Source organism: Prosopis cineraria, unplaced genomic scaffold, assembly GCF_029017545.1.
Source record: "Prosopis cineraria cultivar Desert tree isolate PC_DT_omini unplaced genomic scaffold, ASM2901754v1 PC12, whole genome shotgun sequence".
Taxonomy (NCBI): Eukaryota; Viridiplantae; Streptophyta; class Magnoliopsida; order Fabales; family Fabaceae; genus Prosopis; species Prosopis cineraria.
This window is the reverse complement of record NW_026555343.1, coordinates 37,993,203-38,010,914: the sequence shown is the minus strand read 5'-3', so window position 1 is coordinate 38,010,914 and position 17,712 is coordinate 37,993,203. Positions and strand designations below refer to the sequence as shown.

Below are 17,712 nucleotides of genomic sequence, written 5' to 3'. Positions count from 1 at the left end.
TGGCTACCTGTGCTTTCCTTTTTGCCAAACAATTACAATTTCCCATATTACCCCTGTATGTTCTAGGGAACTCTACTTTATGCCATCGTAGCCCCGTTAGAGATATATGGGCTTCTTGCCTTCTTCCATTGTTCGTATTAGCGACTACCTTAAAGCCGAACAGGTTTGGTTAAATCTTGTCAAACATATCAAACTACACCATTTTTTTTGCATGATTGAATCTTGTGGGACGCGAATAATGAAGTCGAAAGTTCCAACACAAGGAAAATCGGCTGATCAACATTGTTTGTCCAAGTGTGCTGACACATTTAGAAAATATTTAGAAGCGGATTTATTTAAAAACATTGTCAATGAAACTTGGGAGCTGGGATGGACACTATGGTTTCTAGATTTCGCTTCAACCAAGGTGGGTTTGATTGAACGTAGAAGGTTGTTAACTTTAATGGAGCAGTTTGTGGAAAGCTTTTTGTAGACGCTCAGGAAGTAGAGAAAAGCTTTCACTAATATTTTAGCTTTCAGCCAAGCATTGCAGTTAAGTTTCATTCGGTATCCATTAAGACCTTAATCTTTGTTAGGAAGATAAGTGTCCTCAAGTCCACGTTTATGATTATCCTCTCAAAATAATATAATTAATCCCAATCACAACAAATATTCCTAAAATATCCCTCTTTTATTGGTACCATCAAGAAGGTTAAGGATCTTGTTATAAAAAATTTAAGTGTCATCTTGAACTATATCTTTAAAAAAGAGAATAGATGCATAGATTAGCTTACTCATCAAGTAAATCAATATAACTTGGATGTTAGAATTTTCGTTAATTATCCCCTCCTAAAACATGGGAATCTTATGGGTTGTTTGGTTTTTGTTTTCAAAAATTATTTTCTTTTTAAAAAACAAAAAAATCATTTTGGTAAGTTTTTTGGATTTAATTATTTTTTAAAAATTGTTCTCATTTTTTAAAAATAAAAATATTTTAAAGTTGTTTTTCATTTTATTTTTCTTTTCAAAACACACTACATTTGATTATTGAAAAATATAATTTTCTTGACTAATTTATATTATAAACCATCATCATTAACTGCTTGCAACTATTATTATCAGTTTATTTTTAATTTTAAAATTATTTTTAAATTAACATAATCAAATATATTTTCATTTTGTTTTGTTTTGAAAAATAATTTTAAAAATTGTATATAAAACAAAAAACAGGAACTAAAATTCTTATGCTCTCTAACATGAAGTAGTTTTCTTGTTTATTGAATGGCTTGTTGCCCAGCTTTGCCCTTGACCTTTTTAATTTAACCAAAAAAATGGATAATTTGTAATGTTTGCTTCTCTGATCTATAATTATACCCTCTATACTTAATATCATATATCATTAAAAATACAAATAGAACTATATTTATTGTTTGGGGATAGCACACTTTATAAATCTATATTTGATCAATTATTAATTTATCAGTTACCTTGCGTGGAAGGCATGTCAATTACTCAGTGTGTAGGGCATACTACAGATCACAGTTCATAGCATCCTTACTATCAAGATGTTTGTCAACACTCTTAGCCCGGTCAACAGATTTTGCAATGTCTCTTGATTTTTATGCACCGAGAAATCAGTAACATTGCTAATACTCCTGAATTGCAAATATAGAAGGTGAAACTGTAATTTCTTAAAAAAAAAATGTATGTCTTATCAATTATTCCCTTAATTAAATATTTTATATAATTTCCTCAAATCCTTAATAATGATTCCACTGTATCTTTTTTTTTTCAAAAAAATAAATGAAGTAGGAGTAGTGTAGTTAGAAAAATAATTATAAAAACTATCTTATATTTTAAACCAAGTAGAGTTTCTAAAAAAATATCTTATATTGTGATAAAAAAGAATAGTTTAGTTAGAAAAAGTTATACATTAGTTAATATCTCCATTATTTTTGTTGAGAAGTGGTTGATGATGAAGGAGAGACTATTTTTAGTTTTTTTTTTTATGTTTAGTTCAAGCCTTGTAATGACTTTTTATTCTTTTAAATCATCTGATTTTATGAAAAAAGATGGTTAAAAATATAAGGTATTTTGGATTTTTATTAGTAAGGTTTTTTTTTCCCAAAAATACATTGGATGTAATCAATAAGATTTTCTAATTGATACATTATATTAAATAAGGGTAAACATAAAAGAGGTATATAGTTTTAAACATAATTAACTAATTCATATTGTTAGGATACAATTTAGTTAAAAATGATTTCTAATATTTCAAAAGAACATATTACTATCATAAAAATCAATTTATTAAACAAAAAATCATGTCAAAACTCTTGTGGAAACTCATTTGTCAGCTCCAAAGGAAATAGAATGCATAACGGGTATCGAATAAATTAATTAAAAATCCTATAAATGTTAAAATCGAACAACACTTTAAATAACTTAAATCCATCACCATCCAAAAAAAAAAGGTGGCAAAATATAAGAGAACAATTCTAACCTTTAACAAGGGTTAAGAGACAGGGCCAATCCAATCCAATCCAATCTAAACAAACTAAAAAGTAAGAGAAGGCGAATGACAATCGCATGAGAGGAAGAAAACATTGGAAAAAGAGTTACTTTTATCCTTTAAAATTTTTAGTGTGAAAATAACTATATTTTGTTTAGTTTTTCACTCATCTATAATCTATTGCCCGCTTCATTCTCAAAAGATATTCAAGTTAGTTTTTCCAAATAATTACTAGATATTTGACATTTTTAATTTTGATTATTTTAAAAATATTAAACAAACATCTTAAACTTTACTTGAAGTAATTATTTTTTTTTAAAAAGTGCTTTGTTGGGGAAAAAAAGAGCCAAAACAAACAGCCCGCGGTCCTTGTTTTAATTTAAAAAAAGTGGGTTTTTGGTGGGGGGGGGTTGAACCCAAAACAAACAGCCCATAATCTCCTACTGAGATAAAACTTTCATGATAAATACATTTTACGATAAAGCGTTAAGAAAGAATGAAGCTTTCAATTTAATAAAACATGATTGATTGTTTGGAGCAACTTCCACTAATTTTTCTTTTGAAAAATTTTACTTCAAGTGTTATACATGAATTAATTTATCAATTTGGGCGACTTCTCGCCCAATTTAAAATTATTATAGCATTGATCCTTGTTCCTTGACTCCTTGTACGTTACCAAGGGCGAAGTAGTAAAATTATTTGACCTCCCTTGACTCAAGCCAGGTGGTGACGGTATCTGAAAGTGCTCTCCCTCATCGTGCAGGCGCTTTCTTCGCTTTTTACTGTATTCTCCAGCAGCCGGTTTACCAGACCCACCGGAAACCACAAAAACAAATGCTCTGTTCTGCTCTCTTCATCTTCATTATCTCACTCTTCTTTCCTTCAATGCCCCTTGCTACATTATTCTTTCGTTTTCTTGGTACACTCTTCGCCGATTTCCCATTCCATCTCCAAATATTCACTTCTAATTATCTCTCTTAACTTGACCTTTCAGGCTTTTGCGTGTTGTGTTCACTATTTTGTCATCTTTCATCATAGTTTTGAGGTGCAGGACCACAATAAGTTTTCACAATTGGAGCTGCTAGTCTGTCTCCTTCTAAATGGTTTCATAAATTGAATCCGTGCTAGTTGTACTATTCATCTTTCCTTTTCTGGATCGAGTTTATTGTTTCTTGGTTCCGTTATTTTCTGTGATCCTCTGAGCTCAAATTTGATTCTGCTTAGTCTGGACACTGGATATTCTAGCTTCGTAATTCAAGCTCAAAGAAATGAACTTTGTACGGAACCCCATCTCAAGGTTCTTTACTTTCTTCTCTTTCTGCTTCAGCTTCATTCTCTGTGGTCCTACCCGACCCCAAGGAGCTGTACGGACACGACCCGCGTGTGCACTTCCTTCTTGGCCTTCAAACCTCAACCAAACCAGATGCTTGCAGTTATACAGAGTATGTTCGATGTATTGCCCGGTGATATTACTGTGGAAGGCAATGGCTGGGATTACGTGTTCATCAGGAAGAACTGTTCCTGCGCTTATGGCATAAAGAAATATGTATCCAACACTACGTTCACTGTGAAATCCAATGAAGGGTTTGTGCATGATTTGGTGATGAAGGCCTATGACGGGCTTGCTATCTTGCCCAACACCACCAGGAGGGCCAAAAACGGCGCCGTTATATCACTGAGGTTGTTTTGTGGGTGTTCTACTGGACTGTGGAACTATTTGTTGAGTTATGTCATGAGAGATGGGGATAGTGTTGAATCTTTGGCGAGTCGGTTTGGGGTTAGCATGGATAGTATCGAGACGGTAAATGGTATTGATAATCCGGATAATGTCACCGTCGGATCTCTATATTATATACCTCTGGATTCAGGTCAGTGCTTGTAATCATCTTCAACAATCTAGAGTAAGGTACATCTGTGTTTATGCGTTTGTATGCACCTATATATTTGGGAGTGATGTTTGGTTATATTCAATTTTAGCTCTATTTTGTTTTATGCAAGTTGCATCTTGGTTCTTTCGGAATAACTGGATAAAAAATGAGGTTGGAATGTATCTGGTGGTGTGATTGGGTGGTTTAATAGTTGGGAACTAGTGATTGAGTGCTTGAAAGTAATCTAAAGCTGTTCTTTAGTTCAGCTGAACAATTTTGTGTTATGCAAATGCATTAACCTTTTGGCCTTTGTCAGTTTTATGGATTTGTTGAAGACATACAACTCTAAGGAAGAGCATTGAGTTAATGAAGAGAAAGCAACGTGTTTATTGTAAGTAGAAAAATGAATATAAATTTAAGAAAAAAAGCAAATTATGGTACTTTTCTGTTAAATGATGACTGACCTCAAGCAGTTACAACTGGAGAAATCTTTTCTTTGTCATGACATGAGTGACAGGACTTAATGTGCTGAGAAACTCCTGCATGACAGGGCAGATACTTCACATCAACATCTAGAATAAGTTGGAATCTGAGATTGACTGTAATTTATGCAGTGTTCACATGAAAAGATACTAAATCAGAGGGAGAAACGGTGGACATGTGAGGAATTCGGTGATTGCTGTCTGTAAATGATTAAAAGTTGAGACTTGTTTTGCTTCTCTTTATCCACAGGGACTGTTGTTTTCTGTTGCTTACTTGCCTCTATCTCTGAGGCTGTAATAGACTATTGTTCATTTAATCGGGACAGTATAAATTGAACACTTTGCACGTTTACTGGACTTACTGTAGAAGTAGCTTGATTAATTAACTTCAATTTTTTTTGGTATACAATTAATTAGCTGTAGTTGAATGTATTGATTCACTGTTTAAGATGTGTTGCATTTTTTTGCATTCCCTATTTATCATGGAGAGGAGAATGGTCATTCTATAAACATTACAATACTACACATGTCGTAATCCTGCTTTTGTATTATTTAACTGCATTGCAGCTCCTGGTGAGCCATATCCTTTGAAGAATGATACTCCTCCAGCACCTGTTCCTGCCCCCTCTGCTGACAATTTTTCAGGTACGAGACAATATATCTAGGAAAAAATGAAAATGAAAGAAGAATATAAGTTTTATTTACTTTACTTTTTTCTAATTTGGTTTAGCAAATCATTTTTTGCACCTCTATCTATGTAAAATTTAATTGAGGTTTTGTTTTCTAAATTTTAGCATACGACTTGTAAACTGAATGCTTTTAGTAGGAGCTGATTTAATAGATGTCTGTATTGGCCGTTTAATAGATAGAATAGAATGGAAAGGAAAAAAAATATGATGAAAAGATTTTAATTTTTTAGATGATGAATGTGTTTTATGCCTCTGAATAGGAAAATAAAAAAAAATGAAGTTACTATTCATTAATGATGTTGGGGGTACAATAAATAAACATTATATATCTCATTTTTTGTGTAATGGTGGTGTTTAATTTATGAAGCCTACCCCACCTAAGTGGGTAAGGCTTGTTGCTGCTGCTGCTTATTAATGTAGCAAGCAGGAATTTGGCAGATTCTACGTTAAGTTACTGATCACTGTTTATGATAAATTGAATTGAAAGAAATGAGTTAAAACTTAAAAGTTGTTCACCTCTCTTGGATTTCATCCATCGGTGGTTCTTATTTTTCTTTTGGCTTTTAAATTGACTGATTTCGTTTTTGTTTTTCATTATTTACTTCCTATAATTGTCAACCTAGGAAGCAAATAGTGCATTTACTTGCACAATAATTGAATACTTATGTGCGAACTCTTTTTTTTCTTTTTTTGGGGCAGCTAATCAAGTTGAGAATAAGGCTCATGTACCATATAAATGGATCATTGGTGGTTTAGGAGTTGTTCTTGCTCTTATCATACTGAGCATAATTCTGTGTGTTTCCCTGCGATCATCACATTGTTTCCATGAAGCCAGAAGAAGTCATGCAAAAGATACTGAGCCCAAGACCTTTCATAAGTTTCATATTCTTCAGAATTCAAGTTTTTGTTGCGGTTCAGGAAGGTATATAAGTGAAAAGTCCGTAGACCAGAATCAAACTGATGGCGAACCTAGCAATGTCCAGATTACCATTCCCAAAGTTCCAAGTAATCAACCTATCCTTTAAACTCATATACATATAGTTTCAGCCTAAAGTTCTTATGTTTTGCATATGTTGTATTGAGGTAGCAGGTGCTATTCTGATGTCAAGCAAGCAAGAAGTAGTATATAGGAATAAAATGAAAATAAAAAGTATGCCGGATGCTGCTAATGCCCCTTTATTTAGAATCGAGGATTTTGGTTATGCAATTATGTATCAATGTTGAGGAGCAATTCCAGCATGACATTTTGATCTTTAACTTCTCAGTTAAGTGGGAAAAGAGAAGTGGGTTTCATCTGCTGCTGATGCTAGTTTCTAGTCAGAATGCATTGATGGATATTTCACTGGATGATTGATGGTGGTCTTGTAATTCTGTTTCCAAATTAGTTAGATGGGCATGGATTTGTACCTTTATATCTGATGAACACCTGCAATCTTAGAAGTTTATGAAAGTCCATTCATATCAGGATGCTGTATAACTTGCAATTGCTTCTATTCTGGTTGTCATGTTGATTATACTTCAATTGCATCATATTTTAATTCTCACATCATTAAAATGAATACTTATTGCTATTATGCTCTATCGCATGGTTTATGAATTAGTGTATTTTGCAATGATATGTGATTGGTCTGACTGCAGGAATTTATGCAATTCCTTTGACTTATGTGTCAATCTCTGGTTCTCCTTTACATCTCTGTATCTATGTTATACCTTGCTCTATAAAATAGGAATTTATGCACAATAAACCTTCCTGTGTTTTTCCAGCTCTAGGGACTGATGTATTTGACATGGACAAGCCTGTGGTTTTCACATATGAAAATATTTTCTCATCAACTGATCGTTTCTCTGATTCAAATCTTCTTGGGCATGGTACATACGGTTCTGTTTACTATGGCATGCTTCGTGACCAGGTTTGCACCCGTCTTCTTTTAGTATGTAATAATACAAGGCAAGCATCATTTTTATACCTCTACTAACATGTAGTAAATCATTGTAGGAAGTAGCTATAAAAAGAATGACGGCTACAAAAACTAGAGAATTTATGTCTGAAATGAAAGTCTTGTGCAAGGTTCATCATGCAAATCTGGTAATTTCTTGGCTGACAAAATAAATCAGATGATTTGATTTTGGAGAAATTGATTTGAAGATTTCAAAAGTTTGAGTCCCTTTTTTATTTTGTCAAGGTAGAATTGATTGGCTATGCAACTAGCCATGATGAACTTTTCCTGATTTACGAATATGCACTGAAGGGATCACTCAAAAGCCATTTACATGATCCTCAGAATAAGGGTAAGATTGCTTGTCATGCTTTGGTTTGTGAAATTAGTTGAGGACATATGTTTGAACAAGGAGCTTGTGAATTAATATTTAGATTTTATCTTTCAAATTCAAAGCATGTATTTTTCCTGTCGGTTTTCTAGTATTCTTTGTGTAGCTTATTGTGATTTACTTGTATGTGGTAATATTAATGAAAAAATTGGAAGGGCAAGATTCGCACTGTAGTTACACTTGACCATATTCTAAGCTTTTTTTAAAAAAGACTACTCCCTCTGGTCCTAAATGTAGGAGCAAAAATGTAAGACCTCAATTTACTTTGTCTCCTGTATTTACTATCTTTTCTCAAACTACCTCTACTGGTTGCACACATCAATGTGTGCATTCAATAGGGATAGTTTTCAATGTAAATGGTTAAAAGAAGGGATATTTTAGGAAAACCAGCGGACACTTCTACAAATAACAACTCATTGCCTTAATTTATGTGAATTAGTTATCTAGCTCCTACAGTTAAGACTAGAGGGAAGGGAGCATTATGGTTGTTAGTTTCAAAGACTTTGCGTGTAATATATTATTCTGATTATTGGAGGTATTTTCGGTTCAACCAACAGGAAAATAAAGAAGGTTAGTGTCACCAGATTATTGATTGGATCTTGCATTATAGCCTTCTGATATTTTATATCTCAATGCATATTTACTCTTTCTGGGTTTTATTCCAGTTGCTGACGATCAAGGAATATGAAATATCAGATGATTTGACCTTTTACTGTCTTTAGATCAATTAGATAGTTGTGATCTCTGAAGTAAAGTACATTAGCTGGATGGATGGTTGATGGCGTAACATGTTTTTGTTACCCTGCTACACGCAATTTTGTCTTCATTGCATATATTTTCAGCACCTAAGTTTTGGATATCAGAACCTGTCGTTTATAGTTTATAGTTGCATCTGGATATAATATAAAATTTTTAGGAAGTCATACTTTTCATAAGCCATGAATAATATGACTCATATTTTAGATTCTGTGTAATGCATGAGACTTGCAGTTTAAGCTAACAAAATGATGTTGCAACCAGCATCCATATCACTAAGGGAATTTTTATGAGCTCAAATACTTGAATTAATATTTTAATGGAAATCAACAATGCAAAGGCTTTCTACAATGTTAAAAGTTGAGGCTTGAGTGGTTAGAACGTATTATAGCATGAACAAACTCTATAGAGTTTACGACCTTTGTCCCCTGCTTATAGGTCATTCCCCTCTTTCTTGGATCATGAGGGTCCAGATTGCCCTTGATGCTGCTAGGGGCCTTGAATACATACATGAGCACACCAAAACCCATTACATCCATCGAGATATCAAAACAAGCAACATTTTACTAGATGCTTCCTTCAGGGCAAAGGTAATAACAAATTTAAATATTGTTAAAAACATTTCTAACTACTTTGCACATTTTTTTTTGTTTCGGCTAATATCTCCTCTCTCTCTCTCTCTCTCTCTCTAGATTTCAGATTTTGGGTTAGCAAAACTTGTTGGGACGGCAAATGAGGGAGAAATTGCTACCACTAGAGTTATTGGTACATATGGATATCTTGCTCCAGAGTATGTAATGTCCAATTGTCCATCAATTTTTTTTAGTTCATTCTTCCCACAAAAAAAGGGATTATTATTATTATTTTTTTATTTTTTACATTTGTCAGATACTTGAGTGATGGCCTTGCGACAACTAAAAGTGATGTCTATGCATTTGGTGTTGTTCTCTTTGAGATTATATCTGGGAAGGAGGCCATCATTCGAACAGAAGGCACAATGACAAAAAATCCTGAAAGACGTTCATTGGCATCTATTGTAAGTTAGGCTTATGAGGCATGAATTTAAATACAATGGAATGCGTGACATCAATATGCTTATAATTCTATATTGCTTTACAGTAAAATGCTGCAAGAAATTGTCTAGCTTTAGTAACTATTCTTGTGATGATTTTACTGTATCAGCACTATGTCACCAAATTCAGAGTGATGGCAGGCTGATATGACTTAATTTTGGGATGGTTATATTTGTAGTGCGATTATACCTATTTATTGCAACTTTAAAAATTGAACAAAACTGGTATAATATGATTTATTGTCCTGTAATAATTTTAACAAATTTTTCGTGTCAACCTGTTCAGATTATCAGGTTGTGTTGTAGAGAAGACTATATGTATGATAGACTATGTTTGTGCCATGACCTCGCATATCACATCTGTAATGTAATAATTTCAACTTTGAATGCATTATATCCTATGTTTAAAACTTGGTTGCATTTTTGCCATGTTCGCGGTGGTTACGCATATTTTTCTCCTTGCCTGATTTAACTTAATGATTTATGATTGCTTATCCCTGTGCTCTATGGTTGCAACTGTTATCCGGGGCTTTGCATTAACATTCATCATCAAATTGCAGATGCTGGCAGCTCTTAAAAACACATCCGATTCCTTGAGCATGTCAAACATGAGAGATTATATTGATCCTAACATGATGGATCTTTATCCTCATGATTGTGTGTACAAGGCAAGTTTCTCCATTTTCTTCTATTTTGCTTATATGGGAATAACAAGCTCAGCCTAATTGCTTCTTTCTACATTCCTTGCTGATTTCTCATGTTATCAATATTGTCAGTTGTAAAAAACCAACTTCATGTGTTCTGAAATCACGATATAATAAAGGATGAAACTCCATGAAAGTTCCATAAGTATTAGCTATCAGATCCTTAAAACATGATGAGATTGAAACTTTCTGAATTATGCCATTGCATGCTAATCTGACAGTACACTTGAAAACTGTGTCCTGAAAGAAATTCCATGATGTTCAACTGTACTAACTCGATCTTCATTTGTTCTATTGGTGTGTTTTGAATTTTGATGCACAGATGGCAATGCTGGCGAAGCAATGTGTGGACGACGATCCCATTGTACGACCTGATATGAAACAAGTTGTGATTTCCCTCTCACAGATTCTCTTGTCTTCTATTGAGTGGGAAGCAACTCTTGCTGGGAACAGTCAGGTTTTCAGTGGGCTTGTTCAGGGAAGATAGTTCAAGAGCAAGATCTTTTTCGTTCACTACCTTCAACAGGATTCTTTTTCCACTATCCTGTTTCTTAGGTTTGATAGTTTTGTATTTATTGGAACGTCAGAGAACTGGTGGGTTAATATCTCTCCTTTGTCATTAGCTTGAAATGTCTCAAAGTACCGTATCTTCATTTTGTTAAAACTGCAATCTTGTGTGTAGTAAATTTTGGACCTGAGTTAGAACATGTGATGATGGAGCTGCGTAAGGATTTTGCAGTTGTGTGATTCGTATTGATGCAGTCTGAAATTCATATCTTTAAGCACCTTGGAATTCTTTGATTCATTGCTTTCCTTTTGCAATAACACTCCCTTTGGGCTTCATGAAGAGAAGTTTTGGAAAAGAATTTCAAAAATGGATTTTCAAATGCGTTCTTGAGTTGACGTATCTATCTCCTCCTCTTCCTCCCGTTTTTTTTTTTTTTAGAATGACGTATATATCTTTATGTATTTTCTTTCTTAAAAAATATAAGATATTTTTAATTAAATTTTACTTTTAATAATATAGTTTGTTTTTAAAATAACACTATCTTTTTATATTTACTTTTATGTAATAGGGTGTTTTACTTTAAAATAAATATAATGTAATTATTCAATAGAAGTATTTTTTTTAAAAATGTAATGATTACATTTTAAAATATTTAAAATGTTTTATATTTTTGAACATTTAATTTCTTAAAAATGTCATACATTTTTAAATGAATGGTGTGTAAGTTTATTTGCATTTTATAAATTTAAATTTAAAATTCTTTTGATATTAGAAAATGAGCTTAGTTGATAAGCGTTTTTAAGAAGAAAACAAATGTAAAAGAAGCAAAATGTGTTGTTTAAGGTAAAAACACATTATGATTTACTCGTCTTTATATGAGAAGATAAAGTGGTTCACAAGGAGTAATTTTATTGACAGTATAAATTACTTCCTTCGAGATACTAAGAGTTTGAGAGCAAAGAATAGATAGATTTCTTTTAATTAAATTGTTACGTACATGAAGATTGATATTCAAGCCCTTTATCACTTGTTTAAATGTTGTCACTCGTCAATTTAAATTGATATCATGAACTTTGTTTTTTTTTTTTTTCAATACAAGATATCATGAACTTATTTTAATGATATATGATCATCAGATGTCCAAAGTGAATTGGGCCTATTGGTCTGAGGTTTGTAAGATCATCGACTTTCCAATATATGATCAGCTCTTACCCAAAAAAAGAAAGGAGCTCTTACCTATACCTATAGCACGTTTGATCCTGTCCCAAAAACGCCATGTCGTTTGCTTCTTGCCCCGAAATTAAACGGCGAAGCTTGGAGTGGAAACCCGAAAATAGCCTCGCTTCAAGAAATAGCTGAGGAGCCCGCCACTCCAAACACGGCGATAAATTCAAAAATCCTCAACGGAAGCAAAGTCGCCGAGAGAGATGCAGAGGAATGAAATGAACGAGAAGTCGGAGAGGAAGCCGCTCAGAAATGTAACAAACAAACATGGTTGGAGATCCCTCAAATCTGAGAACGTGAAGATGGTATGTCAGAAGCAAAAGGAAGAGACTGCTAAGGAGGAGAAAGAAGATAACGACGTACTCGATCGCATTCTTCTGGTTCAGTCCGATATTTCATCTATTCTTCATCAGGTGTCTGTTTACTCGAATTATAGTATTTCATTTGGTTCTCTAGATTTCAAGACCGGTCAGAAATCATTTCCGTCGTTGTTGAAGCAACGAAATCAATAGGATTTATGGTTGCTCTATTTACTGCAGTTCTAGGGCAATGTAATGTTACTTAGTTGGCTGAGTTTGGTTTCAGAGGGACTGCTGACGGATATGAAGTTTTTCTATTTCGAAAGGAACATAGCCATGTTTCTGTTTGGAATTTTCGTTCACGGAGAAATATTTTTTATTTTGGATTTCATATTTTCCTCGGATTCTTTTTCTTCCTAGCTGACTTTAAGTTCAGCACACTGTTATTACCACCACTTGAATAGAGTATATATTGAAATCGACTACCTAGCTTAGCTTGTTATCCAAAATTTTCTGTTTGTCCAAGCAGATGGAACCTCCTGGATTTGTTCGTAGAGTATGTGGTTTCAAGGCTTTAAAATGTGCGCTAAGCATTTTTCATCTTATTTTATTTCAATAAGAATTTTCAGAAGTGCAGGAAAATTTATTCATGATCAATGAATTGAATGGCAGATTGATGAGCTTGTTGCACAAGCATTTAGACTCAAGACCACAAGCAGAGAGGGGAGAAAAGAGATTGAATCTTTCTCATATGTTTTGTCTGACATGCTATCATCTTTAAAGGTCAAAGCTCTATCTGCCTTTCCCCTTCATTCCCTGCTTGAATATTCTGTTTTCACTACTGATTAATAATTGTTGTTTCTGGATGCAGCCGTGGGCGGCCAGATTCCAGAGGGCACTGTCTCCAACCTCAGGAGAGTCTGAATATCAGCCTCAACAGGTTTTGGCTAAAAAACCAGTATCTAACGAGGTTAGAGATGAAAGTAAAGTCAGTGACAGTCCTGAGGAGACCAAGTTGAACTCTCTGGTCTCTCCGTCTCCACTCGTGTCCTGGCGGGCTAACTGTACAATTGAAAGGGGTAGACAAATGTTTATGCTCACACCCCTTCCTATATCAAAAGCATTATCATGCAAACGTCCGGAGCCAACTAAATTGGGGTTCAATAGATTATCTTCCTCTACTAATGCTTTTGGGACATCAACTCTCCTTGCCTTATCCGGAGATATGCCTGACTGCTCGTTTGATGCTGTTGTAGCGAAACCAACTCCCCTTAAACCTCCTGCTTCTGTTGCTATTCAAGAAGCAATTGCTCAAGAAAATGGATTTGTTTCTTCGCCGCTTTTTCGTAAAAGAGAAAGCTCCATGCTTGTTATGACTCCATGTTTAAAAATGTCACCCCCTAAATCTTGTGTTTTACTTGAACCCATATCTGAAATCTGTCATCCAGGCAAAGACAAAGACAAGGTTCGCAAATCCACTCCGTTTCCTGTTGGGATTCATTACAGCAATTCAGAAACGTCTGATTCTTCTGGTGGTGATGCTTCACAAGGCCTGGCATTGAAGTATCTAGAGCTCCTGGGTATACAACAGATTTCTAAATCTGGAGCTGGAAAGAAAACGATAGAAGCATCCCCAGATTGGTTTATGTCGCCTCCTAAAACTTGTGTTTTGCTGGAGCCAACCGACGAGAAGCCGTTTGATTTGGAAAAGTCTGATAAAGGTTTACAGATCACTGATGCTGTTACTATCAATCAAGAAACTAACAAATTGAAAGACAATGTTTTCGACGAGCATAATCAAACCAAAAAATCTTGTAACGAAGGTAGCACTTGACCTTCCACTGTCCATACCTTTCGATTTGTTGGGTTGACATGATTTTGGCTTATTCATTATTTATATATCATATATTTATCTGTGTAGAACATTTTGGTGGCAAAGAGAGCACCATGTGGCTTGAGCCTGAAAGCTCGTTTCGAACTGGGAAATGCCCTGGTGAGAATACACTGAAGAAGGAATTGTGGACAAAATTTGAAGCAGCATCCACCATCGGACTGCAGCGTAAAACCTCCGCAGTTAGCAATACTACTAAAAAAGGGTTTCTCGATCTTCTGGAAGAAGCCTCTTGTGACGATTAAGCGCACTACAAAAATCAAAATATCAGCAAGCAAATAGGTTTTTCTCACTTGAAAATTGAAAATTTTTGCTGTACAAGGTTATGTTGCAAGGTTTGGAGCAAAGAGGCCAAGTGCATTGTGTCATAATACCCCACCTAGAAGATAATTTTGCAAGTCGGTTCCAGACACACGGTGAAGCTGTTTTGTTCAACTGGTTGTTGTTACTTCTCCATTGATGTCAGGAATAAAGGAATGAAATTATGGGAAGTGTTTGTTTGATGCTGCATCTGCGGAATCAAATCTTGTCTGTATCATTCTGCACTTATCACAAAAATATGAGATACATTCAACAAGCTGCATCGAACCATGATGGGTGCGTTTATTTGTTGTCAACTTCCCGATCAAAGCAATGGATGGCATGGCAGAATTTAAGCAGGAAGAACACTTATTTCAGTTCCTTGAATTCTTTTTTATTAGATTTATACAATATCTACAATATAATCATATGATAAACAGGTGATAGTTCCAGTACAAGACATGGTGAATGATTAAAGTTTTCATGGAAATATTTTTGTTGGCCAACTTCGATGGCAATATATATTCGATATATTATATTTTTGGATAATAATAAAATTCAAAACTTTAGATTATAATGAACTCTAGTTTTTATCTCATCACTCTCACCTATTTTACACTCCTTTCGTTTAAAAATTTAATGTATTTTTTAAGGAGTTAGATGTTAAAAAATATAAGACATTTTTATTTTTTTAAGGTGTAATTATTATTATTTTTTCTTTAAAAATGTCTCTATTAAATGGATCATTTTATATTTTTATAGTGTAAATAGAAGTAAATATAAAAATATAGAATTAGTTTAAAAATAAAAAATGACTTTATTAAAAGTGCAATTTAATTAAAAATATTTTATATTTTTTAAAGGAGGAAAAAACATTTTCTGTCTCTCATTATGTAAATATACATAATGGAGTCAAGTCTACAACTTTATGCTTTTAAGAGCAACAACTTTCTGCTTATTTTATAACACTTTTATGTATGTATGCGTGTGCATATCAATGTATGCATTTATGTATACAGATATGACAATATACATAATTTTTTTAAAAATTTAAATTTGTCTGTCACATAGATATTGAATCATAATATAAATCCTTTATCATTCCAATGGCATGCTTCTCTCTCTCTCTCTCTCTCTCTCTCTCTCTCTCTCTCATGTTTTTCTTAACTAAATTTAAATTTAAATTTAAATCATGTGAGTAAATTTGGCTATAATGATAATGAAAATCAATTTAACTATTAATCTAATGGATACAAATTTGTAGAGTGTATTATTAATATCTAAATCTAATATCCATTCTATTCTATTAACCAAATTGAAACTTTTATCAATATGAATTTTGTGACTATCAACTAAAAATTATTACTTAATTTTAAACTTATTATAAGCACTTAATGTATTAAAAAATTCAATTTTAGTTAAAACTTTATTTTCATTAATATTTTTTCATAACTAACACTCATTTTTATAACTATTATATTCTATTATCTCTCTTTAAACAAATTTTAAAAAGTAGACAAAGTCAATTTACAAGCTGATCATGTTTTATGTCTAGCAGTATCGATATATACTCATCAATGACAAGCCTAGGATTATTTTTGGGATGGCAAATTTTCTTCTACTTCTACTTATGGGGGCTAGGCTTAGTTACAAACTTTTTTATAATCAATTTCTAAAACATGACTCCAAATATTTACAAGGAGTTCAGAGGAATTTTTTCATTTTTTTTTTCTATTTTCCTTCACTTCCTCTATATCAACCATTCATTAAATATATAATTTTAAAAAATTTATTTAATAAAATAATATGTGTGATTCAGATGGAGGAAGTGAAGGAGAATGAAAAAAAAAAAAGTAAAGAGACCGTTGGTGTTTTTAAATCCGTCCCTGATACCTATCAAATCAATCTAAATCTAAGTTATCTATAATCAGGCGAAAAAATTTGAAAATTATGTGTGATGGTCTCATTAGTTTATCTTGGATTAGCTCAGTGAGTTTAATAATCTAACTAATTCATTTTACCAAAAAAAAAAATCTAACTAAATCAGTATTAGAAATTAGAAAATGACTAAAAAATTACAGTTTTGAAAGACTGATTATAATTCTTTTTTGGACCAGAAGACTGATTATGATTCTAAAGACGACCGACGAGGCTGTTTTTGTGTATTGCATGCAAAACAAGGCTATGCTACGCCTATCTGAAGCAAGCAACCAGAATGTTGTCCCCCTGGCTCAAAAAAAAAAAAAAGATAAATAAATAAATAAAGCAAGCAGAAGCAAGTGGTTCCAACTTTTTAATTTTTTCTGGAACCTGATAGATAAGGGAAATTAAATAGGGAGAATTTCATGGTCACAGTAAAGATTTAATTTCACATGGGTTCAATTTTTTTTTAATTTCAGTTCAGTTTGAGAGAGAAAAATCAAAATAATTTTAATAATAAAAAAAATCAAAATATCCGTTATTTGTTATGCAAAATTACTAATTATTAATTTTGTTTACTTCACTTGTTAATTTATTAATATGAGTTATAAATTATATGAGTTAATATGTTAATTATTATATAAGACTTAACATCAGTTTTTCAATTATAAGTAGTAATATTTATTGTTAAATGGTTAACTTTATTTGTTAATTTACTAATATTAATTGTAAATTATTGACAAGTCTTGTAATTTATTAAAATCAATTGTAAATTACCTATAGGTCTTATAATTTACTAAAATCAATTAGAAATTACTGTTAGGTTTTATAATTTACAACTGATATTAGTAAATTAATAAATAAAGTTAATAAATTAACAACTAATGTTACTGATTCGCTAATAAATGGATGTAATTTACAAGTGATATTGATAAATTAATAAATGCAGTAAAAAAATTAATAATTAATGATTCTGTACAATAAAAAAAGAGTATTTTAATTTTTTTATCGTCAATTTTTTTTATTTTTTTTCCCCGAACTGAAATATTAAGTTTTTAAACGGTCCTTAACTGAAATATTTCCAAGTAAATACAAGGACAGTTATTCAGGAGAACTTTTTTCGCCGTTCGATATAAGACTTTGTTGTTGATTGGTTATGTTCTGTCCGGGCTAATTATTC

The 17,712-nt window shown here is 32.7% G+C and overlaps 2 protein-coding genes across 2 annotated transcripts; both read left to right on the top strand.

Moving 5' to 3' along the window:
• The first annotated feature begins 238 nt into the window (after positions 1-238).
• LOC129289327 (lysM domain receptor-like kinase 3) lies at positions 239-11,195 on the top strand. The gene is made up of 14 exons (XM_054926092.1): positions 239-429; positions 3,255-3,332; positions 3,486-3,536; positions 3,620-4,359; positions 5,409-5,486; positions 6,230-6,535; positions 7,295-7,440; positions 7,527-7,616; positions 7,714-7,819; positions 9,053-9,204; positions 9,307-9,404; positions 9,503-9,650; positions 10,247-10,354; positions 10,713-11,195. The coding sequence occupies exons 1-14, from the start codon at positions 239-241 to the stop codon at positions 10,875-10,877; spliced, it is 2,457 nt and encodes an 818-aa protein (XP_054782067.1). The 3' UTR covers positions 10,878-11,195.
• An 822-nt stretch (positions 11,196-12,017) lies between these two features.
• Positions 12,018-14,889, top strand: LOC129288722 (uncharacterized). The gene is made up of 4 exons (XM_054925449.1): positions 12,018-12,535; positions 13,094-13,204; positions 13,293-14,244; positions 14,343-14,889. The coding sequence occupies exons 1-4, from the start codon at positions 12,326-12,328 to the stop codon at positions 14,555-14,557; spliced, it is 1,488 nt and encodes a 495-aa protein (XP_054781424.1). The 5' UTR covers positions 12,018-12,325; the 3' UTR covers positions 14,558-14,889.
• The last annotated feature ends 2,823 nt before the right edge of the window (positions 14,890-17,712 follow it).